At 37.4% G+C, this 16,168-nt stretch overlaps 1 protein-coding gene across 2 annotated transcripts in view; it reads right to left on the bottom strand.

Annotated features, from left to right (window-relative positions):
• The window catches only part of VPS8 (VPS8 subunit of CORVET complex), a 249,543-nt gene that overhangs the window by 126,246 nt on the left and 107,129 nt on the right, over window positions 1-16,168 (bottom strand). For both annotated transcript variants that reach the window (XM_050778327.1, XM_050778328.1), the window contains exons 28-33: window positions 14,564-14,635; window positions 9,364-9,483; window positions 7,870-7,926; window positions 5,980-6,062; window positions 4,865-4,949; window positions 3,961-4,059 (exon numbers count right to left, since the gene is read on the bottom strand). In XM_050778327.1, coding sequence (XP_050634284.1) covers window positions 3,961-4,059; window positions 4,865-4,949; window positions 5,980-6,062; window positions 7,870-7,926; window positions 9,364-9,483; window positions 14,564-14,635 — 516 coding nt within the window. The remainder of the gene's footprint in view (window positions 1-3,960; window positions 4,060-4,864; window positions 4,950-5,979; window positions 6,063-7,869; window positions 7,927-9,363; window positions 9,484-14,563; window positions 14,636-16,168) is intronic.

Here is a 16,168-nt window from a genome sequence, read left to right as displayed (position 1 = left end):
AAGGATGGAAAGTCTCCACAGAGGGTATTATAAAACTTTATAGGGGCTGGGCGTGGTAGCTCACGCCTGTAATCCCAGCACTTTGGGAGGCTGAGGCGGGCAGATCATCTGAGGTTGGGACTTCGAGACCAGCCTGACCCACATGGAGAAACCCCATCTCTACTAACAATACAAAATTAGCCCGGCTTGGTGGCGCATGCCTATAATCCCAGCTACTTGGGAAGGCTAAGGCAGAAGAACCGCTTGAACCTGGGAGGTGGAGGTTGCGGTGAGCCGAGATTGTGCCATTGCACTCCAGCCTGGGCAACAAGAGCAAAACTCTGTCTCAAAAAAATAAATAAATAAAAATAAAACTTTATAGGAAGATATTAAATAAAGGATTATACCATACATAGATATGAAGACTCAATATTGTAAAGATTGCAAGTTATCTTCAAAATTATTGATAGATTCAGTGCAATGCCTGATTACAAAGTTAAAAAAAATTTGGTGGAACTTAATAAGCTGATTCTAAAATATATTTGAAAGTATCAAAAGTCAATAATAGACAAGATTCTGTTAAAGATATCAAGACTCATCATACAGCAACAATATTAAAAATAGTGTGGTACTGATGCAGAGACGGACAAACAGACCAATGGAACAGAAGGACCAGAGAAATAGACTACGCATATAGATCCTTGATATACTCATCACAAAGGCAGCATTACTGAACAACAGGAAAAGGCAACCTTTAAAAATAACTGCTGCTGGGAAAATTGGGCATCTGTATTCTAAAAAATTAACTTGACTTCTATCTCATACTACGTACAAAAATTACTTTCAGGTGGAACTCAAGAGCCAAAGCTTAAAAAGAAATAAGAAAGAAAGCAGGACATAAAGTGGAGGGGGGAAATTATTATTTTGACCACTTAAATAAAAACACAAAAAGATTGAAAGGAAAAGCCACAGAACGGGAGAAGATATTTGCAAAATATATTGCTGATAAAAGACTAACATCCACAATACATAAAGAAATCTTCCAAAGCAGTAAGTATGAGACATTCAAACAGAAAAGTGGGCAAAAAACTTCAGCAGGCACTTCACAAAACAGAAAACTTAAATGCCCAATAAACATATGAAAAGGCTGTCAATCTTATTAGTAATTAAGGAAAGGTAAATGTAAAACATAATTAGATATCATTACACATCCACTAGATCGGGAAAGATTTAAAGTTTGCTAAGGATACAGAGTCCATAGGAACTCTCATACAGTGCTGGCATCCAGTGAAACTTAAAATATTAATCTCAACTATCAATTATATACTCCAGAGCAGAGATTATGAGTTAGCATACATCAAAATAACTTAGGGGATTGCTAGGCCTCACCCGGAGTTTCTGATTCAGGAGGTCTGAAGTGGAGCATTTGCATTTCTATCAAATTCTCAGCTGATGCTGTGATGTTGGTTTGGGGACGAAACTGAGAATCACTGCCTTAGAGAAATGTCTGTGGCTGTGCACAAGATGCACATATGATTATGAACAGACTATTCTTAATAGTTAAAACTAGAAACAACTGAAATGTCTAGCAGCAGTAGAATGGATAAACTGTGATATACTTATAAAATGGAATACTATACAATAAAAATCAACTGTAGCTACATAAAACAAAATGTACAATCTTCTCAAACAAAATACTGGGCAAAAATAAGAAAATAAAGTACGATTTCATTTTCACAAAGTTCAAGAATAGGCAAAACAAAAACATATATTTAGGGATGCATGCACATGCAATAACAGTATACAAAAAGGTAAGAAACTGTCACAAAAACCAGGATAATGGCTACATGGGGGAAGGGCGGAAGAAAAAAACTGTGATCAGAAAAGAATACATGGGAAATGTCTGAGGTATGGAAATATAATATTTCTTGTTCAGGACCTAGGATGTTTGCTTTTTAATTTTTAATTAAGCTGTACATGTGTTTTATGTACTTTTTTGAATGTTTTATAAATTTCAAAATATAAAATGTCATCACAATCTAATGAAACCTTTCATATTCAAAAAACCATCTGAACCAGAGATTTGTCATCTAAGAAAGACTTTTAGGGATCTGTAGATCCCTGAAACTTTAAACAGAGTCATAATATCTATGTACATGTGCAATATTATGAGGCATAAGACTAAATCTTTCATTAGAGTCTCAAAAACAGTGTAGAGCCCCAAATGTGTTAAGAACCACTAAGCTATAAACTAAGTGTATCTTGTCAGAAAACTTCTTTATGACTTTTTGTCCTATGTATTTAATGTTGATTATATTTACATTACTGAAGACATAGAAGTCCTTCAACAAAAGTTTATACACCTGTCACTGTGGCCTTAAGAGATATTAAAAAGTTCAAGGTGAAAAATATGCAGATGTGGGAAAAACTAGTCAGCAAAAATAATTACTGCACAGCAGAAATACTTCTTGCTTCCCCAGCTTGAGCTTTTTGCTGAGTAATCTGTTTGCCCATTGATTAATTTATCACATTTCACATAATGCAGAGATGTGGCTTCATTTTTGAGGTCTGGAATCCATGTGCTCAAACCACTGTATAATGCAGATGAGGTGAAATGAGAACTGAACCATAATATAACCATGGAGACTTGAAGAGGATGATGAAAAAGAGTACTAAATGATTAAAGGGAAAAAATATAAAACACAAAATCAGAGAATGACTTGTTGGGTTATCCTGCCATGATATATTCATCTGTTGTTAGCAGAAATATAACAACATTAAATAATATATTCCATGTTCTCAATCAATACAGCAGTGTGGAATACAGCAGTGTGGAAATTACTTCAGACCACGTATCTCATGACTGGCTATACCACCTTTCATGTCAGATATTTCACAAGAAGATGCTATTCACACCTCTGATCTTTCTAAACTTTACAACCTTCAGAAACTAAAATAAAGTATCTACATCATATCTTTTCTTATAGTTTTTCGTATCTATAAAAAAATGTTCAAACATGTTGAATAATCATATCTCTACTACATCTCTAAATCCACCACCTGATTCTTGATATGAGGAGAACGAGAGCAACTCTGTAGATATAAATGTTATTCCCAAAACTAGGATTACCTCAGTTTAAATGTTATTTCCAAAACTAGGATTACCTCGGTTTAAACGTTATTTCCAAAACTAGGACTACCTCAGTCTAAATATTATTTCCAAAAGAGGAATGCCTCTTTTCTTACTATTTTTTCAATAATCAGAAATAAACATAATAGAATAGATAAAATAACATAAATCATAAAAATAATAGATTTCAACAAAACTGCTAGTTCTATTGGATTCTGGGGTAAGGAGTATGTTATGAACATAAGGAAACTCAAGTAAGAAGTGATTTTTGGGTCCCATTTCAGAACACATTGTGATCACAGCCCTCATCACACAGGTAGTCTATTTGTATATCCAGAAGCGTTGTTTCTGAATAAGAACTTTTTGTTTCAATAGAAGTGAACACTTGCATCCTCTGTAAAACTGCAGGCATCAACAAAATCAGTGAATTAGTTGACCACAGCTAGGTCAGAATCATCATCCTGTTATATAAGGAGGAGAAATACATCATTGCAGTAATTTTTCTAAAAGTCCATTAGATGATTGGAGGGTACGGCACCCATCACATACTAGGAAAAAAGGACAAGTAGTACTCTCAGAATCATTCTAGGAACTTTGTAAAAATGCACTAATACTAGTTTGTCACTAGCTGACTGAACATGGGCTAGTTTCAGAAGTCAGGATGTAATAGATTGCATGTGACACAGACTTTATGAATACAAATATGAGGTAGAATAATTACACATGAAAAACATTTTAACCCTAAATTAAACCAACTTAATATGATACATGCCATTGTTTAGTTGGCATAAAGTTAACTTGGGTTAGATGACCATTCAGATGGTAAAGTGTGAAGTTTTGCACATCAGTACCTCAATATGATCCATTGCTTTCTGCCATACAGACTGCTTCTCCTCTGCACTGTGTCCGGGAATGGATAAGATATTGTGAATGTAATTAAAGACTTCTTCCTGAAGAGCACAAGACAATATAATTTATTCATTCACTCACTCAAGATTTAGTCCCTACCAACTGAACCAGTCTTAGTAAACATCTATCATTTGAAGATAAAAAACCATCTGGAGATTGTTAACTGATGGAAAACTCTGCCCCTAAAAAGAAAGGGTAATTGTTTAAAATTTAGGGTAGACTCTTAGAAGCAAAATATCTGTTCTAATTAATTTTGGTTTCAATTCATTAATCTTCAGTGACATAATGAAGAAGTATCACACTTTGGCTTTTGGGGATCCCATTGTCCACATTCCCAATTTCAGCTCAAACCACTCCTGCCCTTGTCTATTATGCTCCACCTATGCTGATTTTCACGTCATCTATATGATCTCTACTCAGCTCCTTGAACATGTCCATTTTCCCCACCTCAGGTCTTTTGCATATACAGTTTCCCATCCTGAAACACTCTTCTTGACTCTTTCCTTCACGGGCTTCTCAAATTCCAAAACTCAGTTTATATGTCACTTTCTCTGAAATTCTTCCCCTGGCTACTCTGCATAAGTCAATTCCCCATTATCCTCTAAAGTTGCACTCGGTTTCTCTTCCCTAGCATTTATCACCATTTGTAATCATATTTGGCTTTGTTAATTGTCAGTCTCCATCACTAAATCATACATTCCAAAACTGCAAGAACTATATCTGTTTTAATTATCAATGTATATTTGGCTCATGCACATGCACAAATATTTCTACTCAACAGTTATTTGTACTCAATAAGAGGGAAGGCTGAGTAAGAAAAAAGGGTAAAGCAGTGTCTTGACTCACCTCTCTCAGAGGGTCACGTAAGTAGCAATCAATAATTTTGTCATATTGGTGTTCTCTTTCATACATAAATTCACAAATTTGATAGCTAGAATGTAAAGGGAAAAACTTCAGTGTACCAAACAGGCAGGTTTTTGAGACATTTGCTCTGGCACACAGGTTAGTATTAGGGAAAGTGGGCCAGGTGTCCTGGCTCATGCCAGGCACTTTGGGAGGCTGAGGCAAGAGGATTGCTTGAGACCAGGAGTCTGGGATCAGCCTAGGCAACATAGCAAGACCCTGTCTCTACAAAAAAAACTAAAAGTTAGCCAGGCATGGTGGCATGTGCCTGTCATCCGAGCTACTATGGAAGCTGATGCAGGAGGATTGCTTGAGACAAGGAGGTTAAGGCTGCAGTGAGCTATGATCACACCACTGCACTCCAGCCTGGTCAACAGAGGGAGACCTTGTCTCAAAAGAAAGAAAAGAAAAATTAATATAGTAGATGTGATTTCTACTGTTAAATAAAGTTACAGTGAATATCTAGGGAAGATGAGTATCTGCCATTCCTTTAACTACAGGTTCAAGAGGCTGCTACATATTATGTTTATAAGAAATTTCAATGCTGAATACAAAAGAAATACTAAAGCAATAATGTATCACATAAGAAATAGTGACTATGTTAGATATTGATAATTTACAAAAATTTTACATAAAGTTCCTCTGTTCAGAATTACGTCATATAAATACAGCATACTAGATAAGTAGTAATGTGATATTCTCTTATTTGCTATGTCAATAACTACATTGTCTCTAATATAGCTAAGGTAACCATAAAAATTTATGAAACATGGAAATATTAAAGGAAAAATCTAAAATAAAACATCATAAGACTGCTATTTCACTTTTATGTTTAAACAATTATATAAAAGCTTCATATTTGCCCTATCAATTTCTGCAAATTTCACTAATTTCTAGAATTCAATTAAAAGGCAAAAACTTCACACTTAGCTTTTTGTTATTTGTATAATCTTTCCTAATTAAAAAAGCAGCAATGCATCAATAAACTGGGCTTTAAGTTAGAGAAATGTAATTTAATATTTCTATGGCAAACTAATATATGCCTCAAAACAACTTACAACTCAGCTTTTTCTGCCATCCGGATGAGGCGACTCTCTTCAAATTGAACTATGCCTCCAGCCTGCAGCAATTCTAAAAGGACCTGAACATTTAAAAATAAATGAGTAAAAACACTTGAGAATTTACTAGCTCTTTAAGATTGCATTCAGCCATGTAGACTATAACTTCTAATTTTTTTCTTTTGTATTCTTAGTTGATGATATTTTGGCTTGCTGTCACATATGGAAGGGGTTAGACTGACATCATAAACTTGATCATACTGCATTTAAGCCCTATAAAAAGATAAATGGCTCCGCTTTTCAAACATGGAAAGAACGCCACAGAGTTTACGAATGAAGCCCTATGAGACACTGAGCTGACTCTCTGCTAAGCTAAAATGTCCGTATATATTCTTTCAAGAAGTGAATTTTTGTCTCACTTTTATGTCTTATGGTTCTTTACAATCTGTTTACCCACAGCTGGTATCCATGTTTATATGTTAATTTTTTAAAAATTATGACTTTTCATAGCAGCACTATTCAAAATAGCCAAAGGGTGGAACAATCCAAATGTCCATCAGTGGATGAATGAATAAACAAAATGTAGTATATACATACAACGGAATACTATTCAGCAGGAAGAAAATCTGATACATGCATGCTATGGCATGGATGAACCTTGAACACATTCTGCCAAGTGAAATAAGCTAAATACAAAAGAATGAATACTGTACGACTGCACTTATGTGAGGGACCTAAGGTAGTAAAATTCATAGGGACTGGTAGTTACTAAGGGGTGGGGAGGAGAAATAGTGAGCAGGAGTTACGATTTCATTGGTATGGTAGTTCAGTTTGGGAAGATAAAAGAGTTCTGGGGATGGATGGTGATGAGGATTATACAATAATGTGAATACCACTTATGCATACACCTAAAAACGGTTAAAATGGTAAATTATGTGTTATGTCTATCTTACCACAATAAAAAGGAAACAAGAATATTGGGGCTCATATAAATAATTTTTACCACACTACGCAGCTGAAATGAGGGGGCCCATATTACTATTTGTATTCAAAATAATTTAAGAGATAACCAAAATTTTACCAGCTGTTCTCTGACCTAGGATACTCTGCAGCAGTCACTGCGCCATAGCTGTGCAGATAAAGGGGTCACTGTTGCTATCTGATAGTCTCAACTTCCCAGCTGTGTATGATTACCACAGTGCTATAAAGCCATACTTCCGCACAGCTCTCATGGTTCTTAATTTTACTAGTTTACTTGCCTGACAAAATCTAGCTATGAATACAAAATGGGTTGACTCTCTTAGTGCTCACAATTATGGTGGGTATGCTTTTTAAAGAATCTTACTCCTGAAGGCAACCTCAAGAAAGTGGCATGAATAAAAAGAAGTGGTACTCAAACAGTTACTGTCTCATAATAATCAGTGGAGGGACAGGTGGATTCTAGTCTCCAGAATGGTCAGCCCTAATGCGGTGGGGTTTTAGGGCACTCTCAAAAGTTAGGTATGTCAATACTCAGGACGCTGTAGCTTTTTTGTTTCAGGACCACAGCAGCTAGCAGTAGTTACCAGATTAATTATGCCAATGGAATGCAGCGTACAAGAAGTCCTAGCTGTTACCACATAATAGGGGAAGATGAAGTCGTTTCTTTGATGTCATGGTAGATGCAAGACAGATCCAGTCTACCTAGGAATTTAGTTTGATATAAGCTTCTTATACATGTACCCTAACAACCATCCACTCTATTTTCTGGTTCCCACTGACTCTAACTTCGTATTAGGGTTTGGCACAAGTCATTGCCCCTCATGTGTAGTGAGGTCTAACACAGAAGAGTTCTTTCTGGCTTATTCTTCTTTCCTATTTTTTAGCAAAAAGAGTTCTAGTAGTTCATACCTGCTGTCTTTCAGAGTGTCGGGAGTCATCGTCGGGACTACAAAGGAATTCAAGGACCTGGCCAAAGAAAAAGTATTTTTTATTTGATATCAGCATGTAGACATTAATACTCTCATAATAAAAGTAATAACTACCCTTTCAAATAACCAACTTATTCACACCCAGCCATAACAAATACCACAGGTATAAGGTACCTTCCCAACTGATTAGCCTAGTATATGTAACATCAGGTTCAGGTATGCTAACAATTTAATATGTGCCTTACATACATATTTCTTTACTCTTGAGAAACATAACTCTAAGAGGCCGGGTGCAGTGGCTCATGCCTGTAATCCCAGTACTTTGGGAGGTTGAGGCAGCCCTTGTGTATGTATTTCTTTACTCTTTTGAAACATAACTCTAAGAGGCTGGGTGCAGTGGCTCATGCCTGTAATCCCAGCACTTTGGAAGGCTGAGGAGGGTGAATCACTTTGAGTTCAGGAGTTCAAGACCAGCCTGGACAGCATGGTGAAACCCCGTCTCTACAAAAAATACAAGAAATTAGCCAGGCGTGGTGGTATGCGCCTGTAATCCCAGCTACTTAGGAGGCTGAGGCAGGAGAATTACTTGAACCTGGGAGGCAGAGGTTGCAGTGAGCCAAGATCATGCTGCTGCCCTCCTGCCTGGGCGACAGAGCCAGACTCTGTCTCAAAAAAAGAGAGAGAGAAAAGAAACATAACCATAAGGCAGTGTTGTCTATATACCTTAATTTTAAGTCTCCTGATATGATACCATGGACCTAGCAAAGCATGAACTTAGGAGTCAGGCCACTTGAATTTGGACACTAACTCTATTAAGACTTAATATTTACTGCTAATAATAACACTTACTAAGTATGACCTTACATGAATTACTTAATCTCTCCAGGCTTTAGTTTCCTCATCTATAAAAGGAGTATAACTGTCCCTATTTTAGAGCTCTTGAGAGGACTAAGGTAACAGACACACATAAGGTTTTGGAACAATGTCTGCCATTGTGAAGTGCTCAAAAAATGCTAGTCATTTTTAGTTACTTTCTCCAGACAAAAAGTATTTTCTTTGCCACCTGTGGAAAAATAGGAGATATTTAAGCGGGATTACAAGATACCTTCAAAGTCATTTGTAAGTAAATTGAGATTTTACAAAAGTAATCTCTTCTCCAGATGATGGTCATAATACTCTTACTACCTGTGAGATGGGGGAGATTCTTAAATTGGGAAACTCTTGAGCAAAGAATTCTAGGCAATTCATAGCAACAGAATAATTGAGAGAACACAATCTCTATAAACCAATCTCCACAAAACATACCCATACACCCACATACACATATCCCTCAATTTAGATCCAAAACCTGAACAGGCCTCTCCTTGATAAGGTATTTACCCAATAGTCTGTCACATCAGGAAACAGTGTAATCCAGGGAACTGTGCACAGTAAACAGGAAAAACCCTTTTAGTTTTCACTGCTAGACACTTACCTGATCAAAAAGTGTTCTGTTTACAAACAAGGTGTTGTCAGGCTTTGCAAGCTGCCGAGCAAGGAAGGTAAAGAGACATCCTACTTGTGAGGGGGTAAAGTCTGAATTCTCCACCATAACCTGAGGAGCAAGGGAGACCATTTATTCAATACACCATCTGGTTTGATGCAAAAATATATACAATTAGAAGAGGGGATAGCCTCATTACTGAAGACTCATAAAAAGATTCTTTTATTGACTGTGCAACAGTTGAATTCAACGCCATTTAGAAGAAGCACAAATACTTGCATACTCTGAAAACATTTCAGTGATTTCTGGCCTACTTCTATCACACTTTGGATGAGAACTGAATTGATAAAGAGGTAGAGATGTAAATTGTAGTATTTCAAAGAAATATTAATCATGTTTCCCTCAGGAATTCTTAGAGAACCCTTCTACAACTAATTTTTTGTTGTTGTTGTTGAGATGGAATCTCACTCTGTTGCCCAAGTTTGTGTGCAATGGCATGATCTTGGCTCACTGCAACCTCCACCTCTTGGGTTCAAGTGATTCTCCTGCCTCAGCCTCCCAAGTAGCGGGGACTACAGGCGTGTGCAACCAGGCCTGGTTAATTTTTGTATTTTTAATAGAGACAAAGTTTCACCATGTTGGCCAGGCTGGTCTTGTACAGTTAAATTTAAATAGCCCTACTAAAAATCTGTCCATCAGCAACGGAAGAAGAAAGCTGCTTTGAGGTTTGAGAGTAAGACAACTGAGAGTCAAGGTAGCCCAGAGAAGTTAGCTATCACACAGACCAATGAAGTGAATGGCTTCGGCCTTGTATCAAGCAGTTCCTTGAAGACATGGTTTTGTATAACAGGCTTTTTACGACACACACGGTTATCAAATCATAGCCATTCCTCTGGCTTTAACTCAGCTCTCATTTCCTAAGTACTCACTATGTGTAAGAGGCTATAAGTGTCTTTAAGAAAATTAGGAACAAGAAAGAAAAGACAGACACATCTTAAACAAAAGGCATAATATAATGACTGCTATTATAAAGGCACAAATGATTAAAATTTTAATTCAACTGGTTAGAGAGGGAATTTGAAAAGAAATGAGAAGAATAGCTTTGAAGCTAAGTTTTAAAGCCCGTGCAGAAATTTTGACAAGGGGAAATGTCAATAGAAAAGGCAAACCTGGCAAAGAGAAGAGTGAGAGCAAAATCATGGACACAGAAAAACACACAATTGTTAGGGGGAACAACAATATTTATTAGAATGCAGCAGCATGCAGGAAGAGGGAAACAATAGATTAAAAGGGAAGATGAGGCCTCAAATGTCATCCTAAGGAATCTGGAATGTATTCTATAGAAAACTGGCGAGCTACTAAACGTGTTCCACCAGGGGGGTTGATCATGACCAGTACTGTGCTTAGGAAAATTATCCGATCAGCAGTGCATGGGATAAAATTAACAGAAGAAAGAAACACAAGGCAGGGAGAGCAAGATACAAGCGACTGCAGGAGTCTAAGGGAGAGACCAAAGGGCTCTTAAGTAGGGCAGTGATCATGAAAATGGAAAGAGGCAGAGAGAGTGGGGACAGGACAATTATTCCTATGCGTGGAACCATGTGGTTCAAGGAGCAATGAAAAAGGACAGACTTTGAGCCTGATTGGCAGGTGGGATAATGATGCTATTAACAGAGAGAATACAGAAGTGGGGGAGGGAAGACCACCACGTACTGTTTTGGGCGAGCTGAGTTCATGGGGGCAACTCTACAACAAATTAGGGTATATAGTACCCTCACACATCTATCAAAAAGTTCCAAGTTCCCTCCTTCCATCCTCCACACAAAGATAAAGCACCAGGTTTCTCCCATTATACAACATTCCCTAGCTTTTGACCTACTTCCTCTTACATCCCTTTCTTTTACCCTTTTTGCTTTTAGTCCAGTAATCATTGCTTGCCAAGTGCATACTCATTATTAGAATATGTGGGTATTTCAAGTTATAAAAACTCTATCTCATATATATATATATATATATATATATATAAAAGAAGTCCCTCATCACCTCAACGAGTTTCTAATTGGTTATTATCCTACAAAAGGCCATTTCCTTTCCATTTCTTCTTTGGCCTCTTTCAGAGACCATGCTTACAAATTTTCCGGGCAATGTAAGAAGTCACAAATTAATAGATGTTTCCTCTCTGCAGCCATTCAGCACACATGATAACACCCATTGGCCTGTTCTCTGGTCACTGCCTATACTCCTCCTCTCACTGGCTCCCTCACAAGTACACTTTAACCAATTAGCATATCTCTAGCACTAGAAATGAGAAAAATAATCTCCAAAGCTCTTTCTTCACTGACCCAAGGTAAACACTATCAAGACAACATACAAGAATGGCAAGTCACCAACAGGAATAGTCAAGTACTTGTGGAGCTTTCTCTTCATTTGGATTACTCTTCCAACTTAGTATAGTTTTAAACTCAAATTGCAATTTAACCAACTTACATTTACCTGACACCTACTGGGTGACAGGCATTGTGCTGGATCTGTTCTAAGCAGGCTAAAACAATGACCAAATATTATAATAATAATAATAATTAGAATAATCCTCAGTCTCTACATTCAAGAAGCTCAAGTCTAGATAAGACAGATAAGAAAACATGTAAATATGACACTACAGTGTGCTAACTGAAGCATAAAGTGTTGGCTGAGCACAGACAAGGAGCCAACTAATCAACCTAGATGTGTGGGAGAGCGTTCAAAAGAGTTTCTCATAGATGATATTTCAGTTAAGTCTTGGAAAATGATTAGGAACTTGCCAGTCAGTGAAAGGAAAGGAAAAGGCATGACAGGCTGAAAGAAAACCCTTGCAAAGAACATAAACCATGAACACACCACAGAGAGTCTAGTGAATTCTAATAATTTAATATGGTTGAGGGTACGTAATACAAGGTGTGTGGGGAAGGATGACAAGGTGGATGAGAGAAGGGACCAGTTATAGAGACCTAGTCAGGACCAGAAAATACAGAGGGATCTTGGATATTCAACAGTTTAGACAGGTATGGCAGAAACTATTACTTATGCTCCAACATCTAGTCTTCCTTCCTTAGAAACAGAACTCCTCAAGGCTGGGCGCAGTGGCTCACACCTGTAATCCCAGCACTTCGGGAGGCTGAGGCGGGCAGATTACCTGAGGTCAGGAGTTTGAGACTAACCTGGCCAACATGGTGAAAACCCCGTCTTTACTAAAAATACAGAAATTAGCTGGGTATGGTGGCAGGCGCCTCTAATTCTAGCTACTCTGGAGGCTGAGGCAGGAGAATCGCTCAAAGCCAGGAGATGGAGGGTGTAGGGAGCTGAGATCGTGCCACTGCACTCTAGCCTGGGCAACAGAGCAAGACTCAGTCTCAAAAAGGAGGAGGAGGAGGAGAAGGAGGAGGGAAGAAAGAAGAAAAAGAAGGAAGAAGAAGGAAGAAGAAGGAGGAGGAGGAGGAAGAAGAAGAGGAGAAGGAGGGGAAGGAGGAGGAGGGGGAGGAGGGAGGGGAAGGAGGAGGAGGAGGGGGAGGAGGAGGAGGGGGAGGAGGAGGAGGGGGGGAGAGGAGGGGAAGGAGGAGGAGGGGGAGGAGGAGGAGGGGGAGGAGGAGGAGGAGGAGGAGGAGGAGGAGGAGGGAGGGGGAGGGGGAGGAGGAGGAGGAGGGGGGAGGAGGAGGAGGGGGAGGAGGAGGAGGGGGAGGAGGAGGAGGGGGAGGAGGAGGAGGAAGAAGAAGAAGAAGGAGGAGGAGGAGGAGGAGGAGAAGAGGAGGAAGAAGGAGAAGAAAAAAAAAAAAGAACTCCTCATGTTTAGCTAAGCACATGGTTACCAAGAATACAGACAATGTTTCTCCATCTCCCCCACCAACTAAGGAGCCTCATATGGTGTAAGCAGAATTGTATTACACAGCTTTTAAGAAGTTTCCTTAAGGAGAGGGAACATTTTCTTTGTTTCTTCATTTTTTTCTACGTGGCTAGAATGCAGAGGTAATGGCAGGAGCCTCAGCAGCCATTCTGGATGGAAAGACAGAAATCATATACTAAGTGTAATACTAAGACAGAAGGAATCTGCATCCCTGAGAAGTTTATGAAGTCACTCTAGTAGACCAGGTAGCCTACTTCCAGACTTCTATGAGAAAAATTAATTCCTATCACAATTAAACTGCTGTTATTTTGAGTTTTCTCTCACTCACAGCAGAACTTAATTCTAAATGACCAATAGGAAGCCACAGAAGAATATTAGGTAGAAGAAAGGCAAGATCACAAATTAAAGGAGGACATAGATTGGGAATAAATCTAGGTGAAAATTCTCCATATTAGCCATCTGAATCAAACTGGCATTATCTGACAGGTTAGCAATCCTGTTCTCATAATCATCACTGCCTGTCTTACAAGGTTAAATTAATATTAACTGATAGCACAAAAGAAATAATGTATATAAATATGCTTTGGAAATTATACAGAATGAGTATAAATGTAATATTTTGATGTTATGTACAACTAGAAAACACCTGAATTCTGGTCTCTTGTCCACAATAATTCAACATTAAAAGAAAGAAAACTCTATTTTACAGTCAGATGAACAAAATAAAAACTCTAAGCTTTCAACTACAAGAGGAAACTGGCCTGCCTGAAGTCATGCAGATGGAAAAGAAAAGAACCTTCCCCTGCATTCTTCATTAGCAACAGCATCAATCTCAAAATAGCTTTCTGCTGAATCTAATTAGATTTATACTGGGATGATCATTTCTCTGTGCCTCAAATCATTCTTAAGTGTCATCCAACATCTCAGTGCCATGACAGAATACGGCACTGCCTCAGCAACAAAGTGAAGTTTGTATGAGACAGAGGAAGATTCTTCACATTGTTTTCTCAAAGCACTTTGAAGTTAGTCTCTATTATTACATGTAAATCATACTAATATAGCAATTATCACCATATGCCTTTCTCACAGTAGTGCTCTCTATTCTGGTCCCCAGTCTAAAGCTAACATACACTAAAATTTTTTTTAAATAAATGATTAGTACTTAATTCAGCTCTTGAGGACAAAGACACCATAATAAAATTTTAAGATATGAGTCCAAGAAACCACTTAACAAGATTTTATAACCTGCTATAAAAAAACTCAACTATCTTAATATAAATATCATATAAAGACATGTATTCTTTGAATACTTACTTTCAACAAAATATCCACAATTCGCTGTTGATATTCCACAGCTTGCTTGTCATTTTTAAAATCTTCAAAAGTCTAAAAGGGAGAAATAAATGTTTAAAAGTAATTATTATTTGCACATTGTAAAAGAAAACAAGTTATCAAATTCTTGTTAGTAAAATCCAAGTAATTTCCCAAATAAGATAACTATTCCTCATTAAACTTGTCTTATACACCTTAAGTGACGTTATTTTTAGTGAGTCAAGTAGGAAGCTACGGTATTTAATATTGCACAGTACTCTGAGACTTAAAAAAAGAAAATCACAAATAAGAATTTGAGAAAGGAAGGAAGGCAAAGTCCATAAGAAAAAAAAAGAAAAAAGAGAGAGAGATAACACTAATGAAAAGAGGTAATTTGGGAGCAAAGGTTTGAGAACAGAGGGATAAAATACATGTTCAGCCATCATTCAGTCTATGTTATCTGGAAATAACTGAGACCCAGTTTATTAACTGTCATAAAAATAACTTTCATAATTTTCATGACAATTAAGAAAAATGATGTCCAAAGATAGCATTAAAAAAATTATTATGGTAAAAAAGTTAAAATTATCAAGCCTACTTACTGATCTCAAAACACTGCCAACTATGGCAACTTTCATTTTATGTAACTGATCAAGCAGAGCCAAGATACTTTGAATATAATATGCATCACAATAAATTACAATACCAGATTCTGTTTGTCAGTATATAACAGCATGTCACAAAAAAAGTAGTACATATAGTATATGTGAAGAAAATGAGATTATGTCCACTATCAAAAAATTGAAATGAAAATTTTTACTGAACAGTAAGAATGATGAAAGACTTAAAGATCGTTCCTATGGTTTTCACTTAGTTCATTTGATTCTGAGAAATGTTTAAATCCACATAGCGCTAATTTATTGCTATTTCCTTGAAACAAGAAAATGAACTACACATTGTCCCAGTAGACTAAAAATAAAAAGGAATTTAACAGCCATGAACTTTCAAGACATCATAGTCCTGTTCAAACAAGAGTAATTACTGTTCTTCAAATGGGCCTGAATTTCCCCCAGTTTCTCCAAAGCACCTTTGTTCAAGCTGTTCTCTTATTAGCATGTCCTTCCCTTCCTTCTCCTGTTTGATGCACAGAAAAACAAAATATTCTAGACTTTTTTTTTTAGCTAGTCTGCTTTACTGCCAGGTAGCTGGGAAATGCTGAAACGAGTTACCAAGGAGACTGTAGGAACTCACTGTGGAAAGCTCAAATAGAAGTTATTCTGATGTATATATGGGTTAAATATGACTCTGACTGAAGACAGGAAGACAGACTACAAAGTCTCTCTCAGTTCTATCTTCGGATTCATGAGAACAACAAACACACACATACATAGACACCCATCCCTGCCTGCTAAAGTGAGATATCACTCTACAGGTACAAAGGGAAAGTACCATCTGCTAATACAAGTGCTATTCAACTAAAAAACAAAACCATGGAGAATTAACACATGCATTTAAAAACTACAGCAGTGACAGCAAGTAAAAAAGAATTTCCTTCACCATTTTCCTTTTGGCAGCACGTAGTCACTCCTTTGAAACAGACACTGATAG

Source organism: Macaca thibetana, chromosome 2 (assembly GCF_024542745.1).
Source record: "Macaca thibetana thibetana isolate TM-01 chromosome 2, ASM2454274v1, whole genome shotgun sequence".
NCBI lineage: Eukaryota > Metazoa > Chordata > Mammalia > Primates > Cercopithecidae > Macaca > Macaca thibetana.
This window is presented reverse-complemented; position numbering and strand designations above follow the sequence as displayed.